Source organism: Strongylocentrotus purpuratus, unplaced genomic scaffold (genome assembly GCF_000002235.5).
Source record: "Strongylocentrotus purpuratus isolate Spur 01 unplaced genomic scaffold, Spur_5.0 spur5_scaffold_9, whole genome shotgun sequence".
Lineage (NCBI taxonomy): Eukaryota > Metazoa > Echinodermata > Echinoidea > Camarodonta > Strongylocentrotidae > Strongylocentrotus > Strongylocentrotus purpuratus.
Window position 1 is genome coordinate 15487891 of NW_022145615.1, and position 17032 is coordinate 15504922.

General features: G+C 40.0%; 1 protein-coding gene across 1 annotated transcript in view; it reads right to left on the reverse strand.

The window, feature by feature from the left end:
- Positions 1–16825, reverse strand: part of LOC579218 (serine/threonine-protein kinase rio2) — a 43765-nt gene extending 26940 nt beyond the window's left edge. Inside the window, exon 1 of the mRNA XM_030976547.1 lies at positions 16698–16825. Coding sequence (XP_030832407.1) covers positions 16698–16763 — 66 coding nt within the window. The 5' untranslated portion in view covers positions 16764–16825. The remainder of the gene's footprint in view (positions 1–16697) is intronic.
- Between the last annotated feature and the right edge of the window lie 207 nt (positions 16826–17032).

The following is a 17032-nucleotide window of genomic DNA, read 5'->3' on the forward strand; positions in this document are numbered from 1 at the left end:
CAAGACTCACCAATGTTTCTATCAAAAGATACAGCCCTTTAAAAACTCTGCAATATTCATATCATTTTGATCGGACTCGACGAAAAAGACGTAAACGCAGAGTGATGTTGTTTTGCTAAATTTAGCCAAACGTATGCATGCGTATGCATCGCGTACACATGTTGCTAGCTGAATGCGAAAAACCTGACGTTGTTTCCGCAATACCGCCATTGACTTATAACGTGTACTCACTTCTGGGTTGGGAGCGCGATTCACTAGCCATACCATATAACGTGCATTGACTTCCGGGTTCGCTTCGTGCGCGGTCCGAATGCATATTTATGTGCGCCGCGATGTAACCATGGTTTGGACTGAGCGGAGATCACGTCTCCCTAATTAGCTGATTCCAAATATGTGGGAAGGGTATTTTCAAACTGTTGGGGCTAGCAAAAAAAAAAGCACCTGGGTATTATCCTTACGTCTAGCCCTACTTAAGCCGCAGGGGCTCGGCTCAGGAAAGTGAGTCATCTCCGAGCTAGGATGCAAGCAACATTTCAATCGCTGTTTTGACCAAGATATTTTTAGAATTTTGGGGGTGAGGCCCCTCACCTGAATGGCCTTGCTGCGGTGGGTTGGCAATAATCAGCCCAAAACTTGGATATGGGAGGTGGAAGGATAAATCTTTTTTATAATGTTATCCAGTCTTACCCCTAACCATCCTATGTTTAATCTAAGTAGAAATAACATGCGAGTACGAGAAGAGAAACATCGGGCCCATTACTGATGCAACTTTTTACATATTAGCCTAGAAATGACCACCAAAAGGAAACAAGGGAAACGCTCTCGGCGGTCTCGCCTGCATTACGCAATTCGATATGATGAAAAATTGAGGTTGGAACATTATTTATAGGCAGGGTGGACCATTAGCAGGCCCCCAAAATGAAATCCTCTGAATATAATCACATTTTGAAGTGAATATTGACTAAGAATCATCAGAAGAATTATTTACTATTACCGGTAATTGTACCACGATCGATAACTTGAATGAAATATGAACAAATTAATTTTAAAAAATTATTAATTATTATATACAGTTGTGAAAACATAATCGAGGTCTACTGACCTTTGACCTTGTGACCTGAAATTTGTGTCATATGATTTGTGATACTTGATAACCCTTGGGTGCAAGTTTCATGGAATTTGAACAAACAATTTTGAAAATATGCTAAAAATTCAAAATCTTGATGTTGATGCCACAACACAGTCTAAATTTGTTGACCTAAAATGACCTTTGACCTTGACTTAGTGACCTGAAATACTACTCACATGATTGGGGATACTTGATAACCCTATAGTCCAAATTTCATTGACTAAGAACTTATACTTTCAATATTATATCAAAAATTAAAAATCTCAACCTTAGGTTAAGTTTTCGATGATGATGCTACAACATGGTCCAAGTCTGTTGACCTGAAATAACCTTTGACCTTAATTTTGTGACCTGAAATTCTACTCACATGATTGGGGATACTTGATAACCCTATAGTCTAAGTTTCATTGACTAAGAACTTATACTTTCAAACCTATATAAAAAATTCAAAAACTTAACCTTAGGTTAAGTTTTCGATGATGATGCCACAACATAGTCCAAGTCTGTTGACCTGAAATAACCTTTGACCTTAATTTTGTGACCTGAAATTCTACTCACATGATTGGGGATACTTGATAACCCTATAGTCTAAGTTTCATTGACTAAGAACTTATACTTTCAAACCTATATAAAAAATTCAAAAACTTAACCTTAGGTTAAGTTTTCGATGATGATGCCACAACATAGTCCAAGTCTGTTGACCTGAAATGACCTTTGACCTCGACTTTGTGACCTGAAATTCTACTCACATATTTGGGGATAGTTGATAACCCTATAGTACAAGTTTCATTGACTAAGAACTTATACTTTCAAAATTATATCAAAAATTCAAAAACTTTACCTCAGGTTAAGTTTTTGATGTTGACGCCGCCGCCGTCGCTGTCACCGGAAAAGCGGCGCCTATGTCTCGCTTTTTGCTACGCAGGCGAGACAAAAATTGACATTTTTTTCCGACAAATCTTCATAAAATCTGAGTTATAAACAACTCACAACTAGGTTCGGTAATACAAATACGATTTTCTGAAAATACAGGTGTGATTTTCTGAAAATTCAGGTGTGATTTTTAAAGTTTCTTTCGAGTATATTTCTGCGCATCGCAGCGCAAATTTTCTTCACTGCTTCAAAATCACCCTTGAAAATGTTTTTTGCAACAAATTTGATACGAGGTCCGTGAGTGCTCCCTGTCCTTGTGTGTTGAAAGTTTGGTAATACATAGTTTGCATTGACTCACGCACGAAAAAATGGCTCGAAAACAAAATGTCAAATGAAGTAATAAACAAGCTTTTGTATTAGATGATGTTTGAAGGTTTGCATGGTGGTATGAATAATCACGGTAGAGGTTTACGGTACACCATGTGTAAAGTCCTAGAAGGACTAAGGAAAGTGGATAGAAGTGAAAATAGAAAGGCGAGAAAGTGGAGGTTGGAAGGAAGAGTATCTTTCAGAAGTGAGTATAGTCCTGAAAAGGACTGTAAACCAGAAAGTTGTAGATAGGATGAGAGGTTTGAGTAGAAGACTGGATTGAGTTGGAGAGTTGAGTAGAGTTGCAGAGCAGGAGCAGGAGAGTAGACTCGACGTTTCGGACAGGTTGACTGTCCGTCTTCAGGAGTGAGTGACGGACACTCACTCCTGAAGACGGACAGTCAACCTGTCCGAAACGTCGAGTCTACTCTCCTGCTCCTGCTCTGCAACTCTACTCAACTCTCCAACTCAATCCAGTCTTCTACTCAAACCTCTCATCCTATCTACAACTTTCTGGTTTACAGTCCTTTTCAGGACTATACTTACTTCTGAAAGATACTCTTCCTTCCAACCTCCACTTTCTCGCCTTTCTATTTTCACTTCTATTTTCTATCCACTTTCCTTAGTCCTTCTAGGACTTTACACATGGTGTACCGTAAACCTCTACCGTGAAGCTTTTGTATAGTTATAAGAGATCTACCGAGGTTTCTTGGTTGATTTAATTTATTATTATAGTCTCAATTAGAATTCAGAATTATCTCACTGAAAAGTTAAGGAAACCGACGATGTTCCCGATTAGGCTAGGCCTGAGTCGAAACGGGTCCCCGCCCGGGCCCCGACCGTCGAGCTGAAACCCGGTTTTGGGTTTTCAGGTTTTTCAAAATTAAATTTCACACTGATATTTTGAAATATAGAACTAAAAATATGCAATTCACAATCTTATATTTAAATATAATCAAATAAATATGCTTTAGAAATAAATGAATATTGTTTCAGTTGACGGTAGGTGTTTTTATCGCTTTAAAATTGAGGCTGCAAGAAAGGAATCACGCTTCGTGGTACCGATTGAGTGTGTTTAGAAACGGAAGTGGAAATAGATCTATGACCCACTGAAGACCATGAAGACAGAGAAAGAAAGTGCCACACACAAGACTAAAATGTTGATCAGACTATTGCAATTAAATCGTAATACTAATAGGCATTACTTTAATTGTCAAAATATATCCACAACATAATGGTTTACCCTTGATAGTTTGATGAAGGAAAAAAAATGAAAGCTCTTGAAAAAACATCGTTCTAAAAATGCGTGTATAACGGCAAGCAGAAGTTACGAGTCAAGCTTGATGTGCATGTTTACATCCCTACACCGTCACCCGACCTGATCGGAACAATAAGCATTAAACCGATCACGTGATATTTTCCTCTCTGCCGCCATCTATAGTCAACTGCGCTGCATGACTGACAATTACGTCTCATTTCAAAATGATGGCTAGCTGAACTCGATATCGAGTACGTAGTTCATGAAATATCATTATTTCTGTAAGATATTATGAATATCTATAGTATTATTACTCAAAGAAAATTATTAATTTACGGTAATTTTATTGAATTGAAGTCCCTTAAATACGTGATGTTTTTTAATCGGTTTAATGCTTATTGTTCCGATCAGGTCAGATGACTGTGTAGGGATGTAAACATGCATATCAAGCTTGACTCGTAACTTCTGCTTTAATTTATTTTCCTTCATAAAACTATCAAGGTTAAACCATTATGTTGTGAATATATTTTGACAATTAAACTAGAAATATCGCAATCTGTATTGCCGCGCAATGCGAATGTATCCCCCGGCAGTATGTGTGTAGATTAGAGTATAATGCATCTCTGTAGAAAATTTGAAAGAAATCTGTCGAGAAATGTGGCAGTTAGAGCGCACAAAAGACAGCCACCAAAATATGACCTTTGACCCTATAACAGACGGAACACAGGTGGCAGCATCACCAAACACTAAAAAAGTGTAGATGATTGTACTAAGACACACCTCCATACAACATTTGAAAGAAATCCGTCAAGAAATGTGGCAGTTAGAGCGCATTAAAGACATATTTGACCTTTGACCATATAAAAGACGGAACAATGAGGGCAGCTTCACCCAAAGTGTTGATTGGTAACAAGATACATTTCTAATTCTCTATACAAAATTTGAAAGAAATCCATCATGAAATATGATCTGCAGGGCGCAAACTAGAGACCCACCAAAATATGAACTCTTGACCCTATACAAGACGGAAAACTGGGGACAGCATCACCAAAAGTTGTAGGTCTGTAGATTATACCAAGATACACCTTCATACAAAATTTGAAAGAAATTCGTTAAGGAATGATGCAGTTAGACCGCAAACTAGAGTGCCACAAAGACATCTATCAAAATATGACCTTTGACCCTGCAGGGGTGATAGTGAGCACTAAAAAAAAAATATGTTTTTTGTTTTCCTCTCAACCACGTCCCCCTTGAGTAAGAAAAATAAAGAGGATTCGCGAGGAAAAAATGGCATTTAACAACATTCCCCCATTTCGAGTAAGAAAATTGGGACAAAATTGGGAAAAAAATAGGGAAACATAGGGAAGAATAGAGAATATAAGAGGGATATCGGGAAAATCAGAATAAAATAGGGAAGAAAAAAAAAATCAAAAAAAAATCTGGAAACCGATTTAAATCTGGTTTTTATCAGGCCTGCCCTGTAAAAGACGGAACACTAGAGGCAGCATCACCAAAATCTATATCCTTGTAGATTATACCAAGATACATCTTTGTTAAAAATTTGAACAAAATCCCTTGAAAAATGTGGCCTATAGAGCACACACAAACCATCCAAAAAAATATGGCCTTTTAACCTATAGAAGACGGAACACTGGGGGCAGCATCACCAAAAGTTATAGGTATGTAGGTTATACCAAGATACACCTCCATACAAAATTTGAAAGAAATCCGTCGAGGAATGATGCAGTTAGAGCGCACACAAGAATAAAATATGGCCTTTTACCCTATAAAAGACGGAACACTGGGGGCAGCATCACCAAAAGTTATAGGTGTGTAGATTATTATACAAATAATGAATGATTATGAGTTCAATAGTGCGAATATTTTCATGAGTTGAAAGATTGAAAGATTCAACGAGGCGTCAGCCGAGTTGAATAGAAACGTTAATCTTTCAACGAATTGTTTTATACAACATCGAAGAAGATCTAATAGAACGTTAATCAACAAATTATGCTTTACTCCTTATATTAAAGATAAATTAAAGTTGGAGTCAAGCCTAGCTTCTCGATAACATTCAGATTGCCTTCGCGTCAGAGACACGCAGGGATACGCGCGCGCACGGCTGAGAGGTACGCAGTCTGCATATAACCCAAAATGCACTGCGCATATAACCAAAAATGCACGACCGTGCAATATAACATCTATTGAAAATCATGTGACCAACAATCCTCCAATCAAATGACAAGGATCCACGTAGGTGTTGTATAAACCAAGATACACCTCCATACAAAATTTGAAAGAAATCCGTCAAGGAATGATGCAGTTAGAGCGCACACAAGAATAAAATATGGCCTTTTACCCTATAAAAGACGGAACACTGTGGGCAGCATCACCAAAAGTTATAGATGTTGAGATTATACCACGATACACCTCCATACAAAATTTTAAAGAAATCCGTCAAGGAATGTGGCAGTTAGAGCGCACACAAGAATAAAATAATATGACGACGCGGCGGCGTAACGCTGCTGAATCCAAAGTATGCCACCGGCATAATGCATAATTAATGCCTGTAGTAGTACGATTTAATTGTAATAGTCTGATCAACATTTTAGTCTTGTGTGTGGTCATAGGTGCCGGAAGTGGGGGGGGGGGGGGCAAAACGCATTTTTGCCCCCCCCCCCCCCTCTCGAAAAAAAAGAAAAAAAAAAAGTAAAGTAGTCAACATGGTTTGTATTTTTAATCCCCCCCCCCTCACTTTTTGAAAAAGTATGTTAAAGAGAAAAAGAAAGAAAGAACGGAGAGAAAAAATAAGTGACCTGCCAATGTCACAAATAAGGTATAAAAATGCTCATCTGACCGTAATTAAATACCTAAAAACCCTGGGCTTCCAGGAGTTATGCCCCCTGGACCCCACCAAGGGCCCTCAGGCGGGCCCCTGGATGCTCCTCTGACCGTAATTAAATACCTAAAAAACCTGAGCTTCCTGGGGTTATGCCCCTGGTACCCCAGCACGGGCCCTAAGACGGGTCCTGGATGCTCATCTGACCGTAATTAAATACCCAAAACCCCTGAGCTTCCGGGGGCTCTGCCCCCTGGAACCCACCAAGGGCCCTAAGGGGGCCCCTGGATGTTCATCTGACCGCAATCAAATACCCCAAACCCCTGAGCTTCTGGAGGCTCTTCCCCCTGGACCCTACCAAGGGCCCTTAGGCGCCCCTGGATGCTCATCTTACCGTAATTAAATACCTATAACTCCAGAGCTTTCAAGGGCTCAGCCCCTTGACCCCCTGCCCAGGCTCATGCCCTTGACCCCAAGCCAATTTACGCTCTACCTGATCGTTAATACTCCACTTTGAAAAACGTTCCGCGGGACCTGCATGTAACGTGTAAGACTGGTGGTGATGCAGATTTTGCGTCTGCCCCCCCCCCCTTCCGAACGTTTTTTCTCATTACGTCAGTGCCCCTGGAAGGTGAGCCCCCTGGAATGTTTGCCCCCCCAATCCCAAACTGCTTCCTGTGTGTGGTACTTTCTTGCTCTGTCTTCAGTGGGTCATATTTCCACTTCCGTTTCTGAACGCACTCGATCGGTACCACAATTCCTTTCTTGCAGTTAATTTTAGAGCGATAAAAACACCTACAGTCAACTGAAACAATATCTTTTTATTTTTTAAAGCATCTTAATTTAATTGAATTGATTTATTTTATTGTTTTGAAGGCAGTAACTGTCTCTTTCGTCGCATTATAAAACAGCAACTAAATCTTAACCCCCGCCGCCACATGCACACGATTTTTAGTGTCAGTGGTGAAAATTTCGGGTACCTGGTCACCACCCGAAATTTTCAAGTCAAACCCGGGTTCAGCAAAACCCGTGATGACTCAGGCCTATTCTTGATTGTAGTTATTTTCGTTTTGCCAGCAGCCGATCTAGTGTTGTTTTGGCAAAAAGCTAGCCCGCCACCTTCCCACCACGAACCTTTCGAGTTCCGCTAATATTGCGCGCTGTGGAGCTCCGAAGGTGCAATGGTATCGTTAGCAAACTCCTAGCTCGCTAGCTTCCCACGACGGACCATTCGTGGTATGGTAACAATGTGTGTGCGAGGTACGATTTTGGTTTCGAGAATGCACGTAACGCAACCGTGCGCGTCATTTTCAGCTGTCGAATGTCTACAGACATTTTTACATGTACGATTAAGAGGACGAATACTTTTCTTCTTCTATCTTTGGTTGTACAACAATTAAAAATATAATTTCTTCAAATTTGCTCCTGACTCGGTTCAGACTAATTGTCTGATGTGGTTTCAAGTCCATTTTTTGAATATATTTTTTTGCATGAATTTGCCTACTTCAGGATCACAAGACCTAAAGGTTTGAATTTCAATTTTTTTCATAAAATCATTGACCAATTTTGCATGGTCGCGCAATGCACGTAGACCACATAGGGATGCGTGCAATCTCTATGGGGAGCATTTTTAGCACACAACATCGGGTGCGCGATCAGACACCCTATTACTAATTGACCAAATAGTAGGGAGGCCAATGCCAAAATCTAACTTTTTAATTAATAATTTGTTTATAATAAAACAACTTTTAAAAGAAAGCATTTTCTTTCACTAAGAAAACTCACCCATCTGCCGACACCTAAAGTTCCATAAAATAGGAGATATCCAGCTCTTTTCTAGGCCCTTACTTCTACGCCTGGCCGTACGTAAGAGCCTTGAAACAATCAATTTCATGTCCCCGAAAATTACGTCGCGAATTAGACAGGCCCGAGGGAATAGGCATGTCATTGCCTGAACAACAAGTTCAAATCTTCGCGCAAAAGTACATTCATTATCCGGCTAGCCTTGAATCGGTCGCACACACCGAACCCGGCAAGCCGCAATACAGGCTGAAGTCGAAATCGAACCATCAATGTATGTACGACTACTACATCTACGAGTAAAAAAAGAAGGAAAGAACTACCGTATTTCCCGGCAATAAGGCTGCAGCGCCGTATAGGCCGCACCCCCGATTTTGACATTTAAAAAAAAAAAAAAAAAAAAAAAAAAAAAAACTTTTGTCAAAGTCGGGATTTGATCTCTTGCGTACAAATGTTGATGTGACTAAAATCACCACCTTAGACCGCTCGGCCATCCCACACTGATGCTAGCCTATGTAGTTTTCTGTGATGTATACATTGCCCCTCTCTCTTGTGTATTGAAATGGATTGAAAATAGCGACTTCGCGTGCTGGATGCTTCGCGGCAGCTCCGTTAAACGGGCCCTTCTTTTACTTTTGCAATGCATGGGCAGGAACTTAGATCAAGATCTATCAGCAGATGTTTTTTTTAGAAGTTTATTTTCGTCTTCATGTCAACAATGCAAGATAAAATTGTCGGTAAGATGTGTGGAAATGTACCGTAGTGGTATAGTTATTGTACTGTTCATAGATCTAGTCCCATATGTGCAAATTCGTGCTGGTTTTGACTTACCGGTACTTTTTTTTTTTTTTTACTCTTTCGCCGCACTTTTTGATATTTTCTCTTCCAAAAATACTGCGGCCTTTACGCTGGCAAATACGGTAGATCTAATTTATTAATATTTACCTTAGATTGGTATTCCAATAACTTGATTTCCTCATGAGTATTCCTTATGATTTCAGTCGGAGTTCTACTGTACAATCAACAATTAGAACAACCTCCATAATCCAGCTCACACTCACAGGGCTACACATGATACTACATGCATATCGCACATGCGTACGTACTACATACATGTATACGTAGTACCTGGATCTCTCTTTCTCTCTCTCTCTCTCTAGCTGTAAACGACAACTATGTATCATGAACTCACAATCACATCATCCAATCATATCTTTCCGTCCTAACTTCTCAATTGGAGTATAGACTGCTCACGTAGACATTTTTTTACTGAAATATCTTTTTTAAACATTTTTCATATATGACTTACTGTACGAGCTCGACACACGAGTCTCGTGCTGTGAGAATAAGGTACTGTGTGTGAGACTAGCCAAATTTGTTCGGCGAGTGTTCTGACCGGAGCGCATACATATTCATATTATGATGTTGCGATACCTCCATACCGTATTTGCCGGCGTAAAGGCCGCAGTATTTTTGGAAGAGAAAATATCAAAAAGTCGGTGTGCGGCCTTTACGCCGAAAGAGTAAAAATCCCAAGTCAAAACTTCATACAATAAAATATATTAACAAAATTGACTTGAAAACACATCGGACAAGATCTAGTCTGAACCACGTCAGCAGCAAATTTGATACCTTATTTGATTTGGTACCTTACTCACACACCCTGTGGTGGGGAGCTACGGGGCTGGAGTTGCTAACAAATCCAACGCACCTTCAGAGATTCACAGCGTGCAATCATCGGTGTTCTTAACTTTTCAGTAAGATAATTTTGAATTATAATTGAGACTATCTAATTAATTAAAGCGACAAACTAACCTCGATAGATCTCTAATAACAATACAAAAGCTTGTTTATTTTCTCCATTTGACGGTACGATAGGGGTAAGACCGGATAACATTATAAAAAAGATCATTCCTTCCACCATGCTTCCACCCTGCGATAGGTTGGTCATTCAGGTTTCTGTATGGATGCGAAGCGCCCTCTAGTGTCCCATGAATGTGCTAATCTGCCTAAAAATCGATGAAGATTTGCTAAATTACGATCATTTTTTAGGTAAACTTCCTGTATATTTATAAAATGATTGATAATTTTGGTATTAGTTTGTAGGAAAAATAGAGTTCTACGGGAAAATTACAATTATTTTCTTTGGTCCGTTTTTTTTTTTTTCTCTACGAAATGTCAAAGTTGGGGGTGCGGCCTATGCGGCGGTGCGGCCTTTACGCCCGCAAATACGGTATTTAAAATCTATAACAAATACACAATTGTACACTCCACAACATACCTATAATCACGGATCTGTAATGGTCTTTCACCATTTGTTGACGATCTTGCAGATTTTGACGTATTTGAATCCAATAATTCTGTTAGCAGATGAACATTAACGTGCACACAAGTGAAACTAGAGGGGTCCTAGAGGGCGCGGAGGTTAGCTCACTAAAATCCTTCTCAATTGCAGAAGGTAGACCCTAAAAATGGAATCCATTTTAAATGAAATAACTTTTGATAGAGATTAACATATCAGATGTGCACAGATGTCACTTTTAACAACTAGAAGATATAACGAAATAAGATTATATCTTTTTAATTGCAGATTTTTAAAAACTGCACATTCGAAGGTAGATAGAGTACGATGTTTTTGTCAATCTTGCGTTGGTTTGAGGCCGATAGCTACAGCCATCTCAAAATGAGAAGAAAAACTGCGAACAGTAATGTCATTGTTCTAGCCAAATATGGAGGTACAGTGTATTGCAACATCATAATATGAATATGTATGAGCTCTGGTCAGAACGCCCACCGAACAAATTTGGCTAGTCTCACACACAGTACCTTATTCTCACAGCACGAGACTCGAGTGTTGAGCTCGTACAGTACATGTAAGTCATATATGAAAAATGTTTAAAACAGATATTTCAGTAAAAAAATGTCTACGTGAGCAGTAAGGCTGTGCACAACAGTGTAATGAGGTACCCGAGAACACTCCCAGACTCACAAGCGAATACTCGAATATTCGGGCGCCATGTTTTTTTAATAATTTTTTTTTAATTTAAAATTTTTTTTTTTACTTTTTAGATTGTTTGACTTTTTTTTCTTTTTTTTCTTTTTTTGCCACTACCATACCACTCAGCAGTTTCCCAGGTCCCTTGCCCAAAACGCATGCAATTTTACTTTGAGTTGCAGTTGAAGGTGCCGATTTAATAAGAATAATAACAGTAAACTATGCTGTTTTAAAAACCAAAGATGGCAGAATAATCCATTTTCCTCCAAGTCCAAACAGAAATCTGGACATTTGGTCCCAGTTTCTGAAAGGTGAGTTTGACAGTGCTTGAGTTGGGAAACATTTTTACCGACAGTACCATGCCAGCGGCTGCCGCTCTCCCTGGCACGGGTAAGCGTGGGCCTGGACATTTTTTTTTTTTTTTTTGGCAGCCGAATATTCGGGTACGAGAAATCGTACCCGAGTAGTTGTCAACCGTGCGGGTACTCGAGCATTCGACTACCCGTCGCAGCCTTAGTGAGCAGTCTATACTCCAATTGAGAAGTTAGGACGGAAAGATATGATTGGATGATGTGATTGTGTTGTCGCGGACAGCTTAGAGAGAGAGAGAGAGAGAGAGAGAAAGAGAGATCCAGGTACTACATATACGTAGTACGTACGTATGTGCGATATGCATGTACATTGTATATGTAGTAGTATCATGTGTAGCGCTGGGAGTGAGCTGCATGGATAATTATGGAGGTCGTTCTTGTTGATTGTACAGTGTATCTCCGACTGAAATCATAAGGAATACTCATTAGGAAATCAAGTTATTGGAATACCAATCTAAGGTAAATATTAATGAATTAAATCTAGTTCTTTCCTTCTTTTTTTACTCGTAGATGTAGTAGTCGTACGTACATTGATGGTTCGATTTCAACTTCTTCTTCTTCTTCTTCTTCCAGTATAGTACAGTCCACCGTTGGCGTATTATCGTACCTTGTGTTTGTCAAGTGCCGAGTGTACAGTGCAAGTAAAAAGGCTCTACAAGAATTCTATGTGCAGCTAAAAAACAGTCTGAAGCTCAACGGAGCTTGATGTGTTGCACCTTCTGCTTGAAAAGTTCCAAAGAGGTGCAATCGACGACAGCAGATGGTAAGGAGTTCCACAGTCGGATAGTATCTGGGTAGAATGTGGTTTGGAATAGCAGAGTTCGGGCAAAGGGGACATGGAACTTCTGTGGACTTCAGTCTGTATTGCGGCTTGCCTGGTTAAAGTGGTTCGGTGTGTGCGACCGATTCATGATTTTGAACTTGTTGTTCGGTCAATGACACGCCTTTCCCTCGGGCCTGTCTAATTCTCGACGTAATTTTCAGGGACATGAAATTGATTGTTTCAAGGCTCTTACGTACGCCCAGGCGTAGAAGGAAGGTTCTAGAAAATAGCTGGATATCTCCTATTTTATGAAACTTCTGGAGTCGGCAGATGGGTGAGTTTTCTTAGTGAAAGAAAATGCTATCTTTTAATGTTTGTTTTATTATAAACAAATTAGTAATTAAAACGTTAGATTTGGGCATTGGCCTCCCTAGAGTAAAAGAGGGGGTAATTGACCAGCTTCAGTTTTTCGGCCGATTGGTTGGATGCATGGTAAAATCCCTTTAAAATACATCGCATCACAGCATATCACATATCCCACACATACCATACCATGCCAGAGTCACAGAAGAACCACATTTGCAATGGCAAATATATCTTAAAATATCACATTTTAGCGATGTAATTGACAGTCCTGCTACCCGAATCTGAAAAATCAAGTATCTTACGCGTGTCTGTAAGAAATATGGGTACCATAAAATGAGCTTTATTTCAAGTATTTTTCAGATTTAGAGCCCATTTTGTGTTAGTCGCAAGCTCAAAAGTATCTCACCGCATGTATTAAATCAATGCAGCCGGACACCCCAACGCACACACGATATCTCTGTCTAATTCAGATTCCAATTTCCGATCACCGCGGTACTAGTTTTCAGCCTGGCGAGCTCCGGCGTGGGATACCTGCTCTGCCTGCTAGTGCAATAGATCAGCGCGGAAACGCACAGCGCGCGCGTGCTTCCTATTGACTTTGTACATGCGGCCGAAAACTGGTTCGCTTTGCCGATAACTGCCTCCGAAACAATGAAAATTGAAATTAATATTGTCATGGCAATTCATGATTTTTTTTCTGGGATTCTTTTTTTGTTTAAATAATATTAATATTTGCTTCATGATTTGATCAAGAAATGATAATAAATGGGAAGTAAAGGGTCCAAAAAATAGGATTTTGTCTTAAGTGGCCGAAAAACCCCTCCGTTACTCTAGACTACTATTAGAGTAAAGGAGGGGGTAAACGACCAGCTTCAGTTTTCGGCCGATCCGTTGGATGCATGGTAAAATCCCTTTAAAATACATTGCATAATAGCATATCACATACCCCCACACATACCATACCATGCCAGAGTCACTGAAGAACCACATTTGCAATGGAAAATATATCCTAAAATATAACATTTTAGCAATGTAATCGGCGGTCCCGCTACCAAAATCTGAAAAATCGAGTATCTTACGTGTGTATGTAAGAAATATGTGTACCATAAAATGAGCTTTATTTCAAGTATTTATCAGATTTAGAGCCCGATTTTGTGTTAGTCGCAACCTCAAAAGTATTTCATCGCATGTATTAAATCAATGCAGCCGGACCCCGCAATGCACACACGATATGTCTGTCTAATTCAGATTCCAACTTCCGATCACCGCAGTGCTAGTCTTCGACCAGGCGAGCACCCGGGAGCTCCGGCGTGGGATACCTGCTCTGCCCGCTTGTGCCATAGATCAGCGCGGAAACGCACGGCACGCTTCCTATTGACTTTGTACATGCGGTCGTAAACTGAATTGCTAGGTCGATAAGTGGCTCCAAAACAGTAAAAATTGAAATGAATATTGTCATGGCAATTCGTGATTTTTTTCTGGGATTCTTTTTTTGTTTAAATAATAATAATATTTGCTTCATGAACTGAACAAGAAATGATTATAAATAGGAAGTAGGGCCTAGATCTAAAGAGTCCAAAAAATAGGATTTTGTCTTACGTGGCCGAAAACCCCCTCCTTTACCATGTTTACTCTAGAGTAAAGGAGGGGGTTTTTGGCCACTTAAGACAAAATCCTATTATAAATAGGAAGTAAAGAGTCCAAAAAATAGGATTTTGTCTTAAGTGGCCGAAAACCGGCTCCTGACCTTAGTAGTCTAGAGTAAAGGAGCCCGTTTTCGGCCACTTAAGACAAATTCCTATTTTTTGGACTCTTTACTTCCTATTTATTATCATTTCTTGTTCAAATCATGAAGCAAATATTATTATTATTTAAACAAAAAAAGAATCCCAGAAAAAAATTACGAATTGCCATGACAATATTCATTTCAATTTTCACTGTTTTGGAGCCAGTTATCGGCCGAGCGTTTCAGTTTACGGCCGCATGTACAAAGTCAATAGGAAGCACTCGCGCGCGCCGTGCGTTTCCGCGCTGATGTACAGCACAAGCGGGCGGAGCAGGTATCCCACGCCGGAGCTCCCTGGTGCTCGCCTGGCCGAAGACAGGCACAGCGGTGATCGGAAGTTGGAATCTGAATTAGACAGACATATCGTGTGTGCGTTGCGGTGTGCGGCTGCATTGATTTAATACATGCGATGAGATACTTTTGAGCTTGCGACTAGCACAAAATCGGGCTCTAAATCTGAAAAATACTTGAAATAAAGCTCATTTTATTAGGGTGTCTGAACGATTTTTCAATTTTCAATTTGGGATCGTTTTTCACCATTTTTGATTGATATTTGAATAAAAAATGTTATCAGAATAATACATTTCAAATTTCAAGTCTCACCGATGTTTCTATCAAAAGTTACAGCCCCTCCAACACGCTGGTATATTCATATCATTTTGGTCAAAATCGACGAAAAAGACGTCCACGCAGAGTGATGTTGTTTTGCTAAATTTAGCCAAACAGCTGTATCGCGCGATATGCAAGCGTATGCATATCGTACGCATGCTGCTAAGCCAATCCGCGACTTGCAGCTTGAGCTACGCTGTCTCCGCGACATGTGCGATTGACTAGTATGGTTGGCGTTCGTCGCACAATAAACCCGGAAGTGAATGCACGTTATAGTCAATGGCAATATCGCGGAGACAACGCGATATTGCCGCGATATTGCCATTGACTATAACGTGTATTCACTTCCGGGTTTATCGAGGGAATTGCCAACCATAATTTCAGTCACTATAATGTGTAATTGAATTTGGGGTTTCGTTCGTGCGCGGAGATGTTACGCGATGTAACCATGGTTTGGACTGAGCGGAGCGCACGCCTCCTAATTAGCTGATCCACCAAATAGCGAGAAGGGTATTTTTAAACTGTTATCAGTTGTGATCCCTGGGGGCTAGCGAAAATATAATCACATAGAATTGTTCCTTAGGACTGGGACTACTTATCGATCGGGGCGTCATATCTCAAAAGTGACAAACCTCAGAGTTAGCCAGGACACAATGTTTAAATTGCTGTTTTGACCAAGATATTTTTAGAATTTCGGGGGCTACGCCCCTTTGGAAATATTGGAATTCACCTGCTCTTTCATATGACACCTCATTCATTGATTATCACCTTCAGGATCACAACTGATAAAGGTTTGAATCTCTATTTGAAAAAAAAAAAATTGACTTTTTTTGCATGGTCGCGCAATGCACGTAGGCTGCATAGGGATGCGTGTAATCTCTATGGGAAGAATTTTAGCACACAACATCGGGTGCGCGATCAGACACCCTAATTTTATGGTACCCATATTTCTTACAGACACGCGTAAGATACTCGATTTTTCAGATTCGGGTAGCGGGACCGCCGATTACATCGCTAAAATGTGATATTTTAGGATATATTTTTCATTGCAAATGTGGTTCTTCAGTGACACTGGTATGGTATGTGTGGGATATGTGTTATGCTATTATGCTATGTATTTTAGAGTGATTTTACCTTGCATCCAACCAATCGGCCGAAAACAGGAGCTGGCCGATTACCGGCTCCTTTACTCTAGAATCTACTCTAACGTTAGACCTCCAGACCGGTTTCCCGGCAAAATTTTCATCATCATGTAGATCTATTAGTCAAAACATATTCTTTCACATGATTGGTAATAAGAGCTTCCATTTCATTTTTTGAGATTGGGGCGTTTCCAATACTGGTCTTTACCTTTAGACTAATTAACATGTCATTAATCCTAGATTCTAGATCTAATACTAATACTACTACTACTAGCACACACAGAATTATGCATATAGGACCACACATTAAAACATGTAGATTCCGAACTATGATATTCTGGATGCGTAAACCTAATCCATGTATTTTACACTACAACGTCAACGCGCGGGTACTTACTGCTGTAAGAACACGAAAGTCCTCTTTTGATAGGTAACGAAGCATCGATACATTTAGTTTCCCCATTTTTCCTAGTTCCTACTCTTACAACAGCTTGCTCCGCATGTGAATGAATGTGCTGTGTGACGTGCGTTGCACCACGCGCATGCGCACATATTTCTGTTTTCCTCGAGAGCTTCCCTATACTAGCCCCTGCCAATCAAATATAACGTCCCAGTTGAATGTGGATGGTTTTTATACACTTCTTTGTGATTCTTTTGTAAATGCTGCCCTATATTAGTTGGGGTCTGTGAGAAGAAAGTTCGGAGAACATCTCAGGCAAAAATTGGTGTACA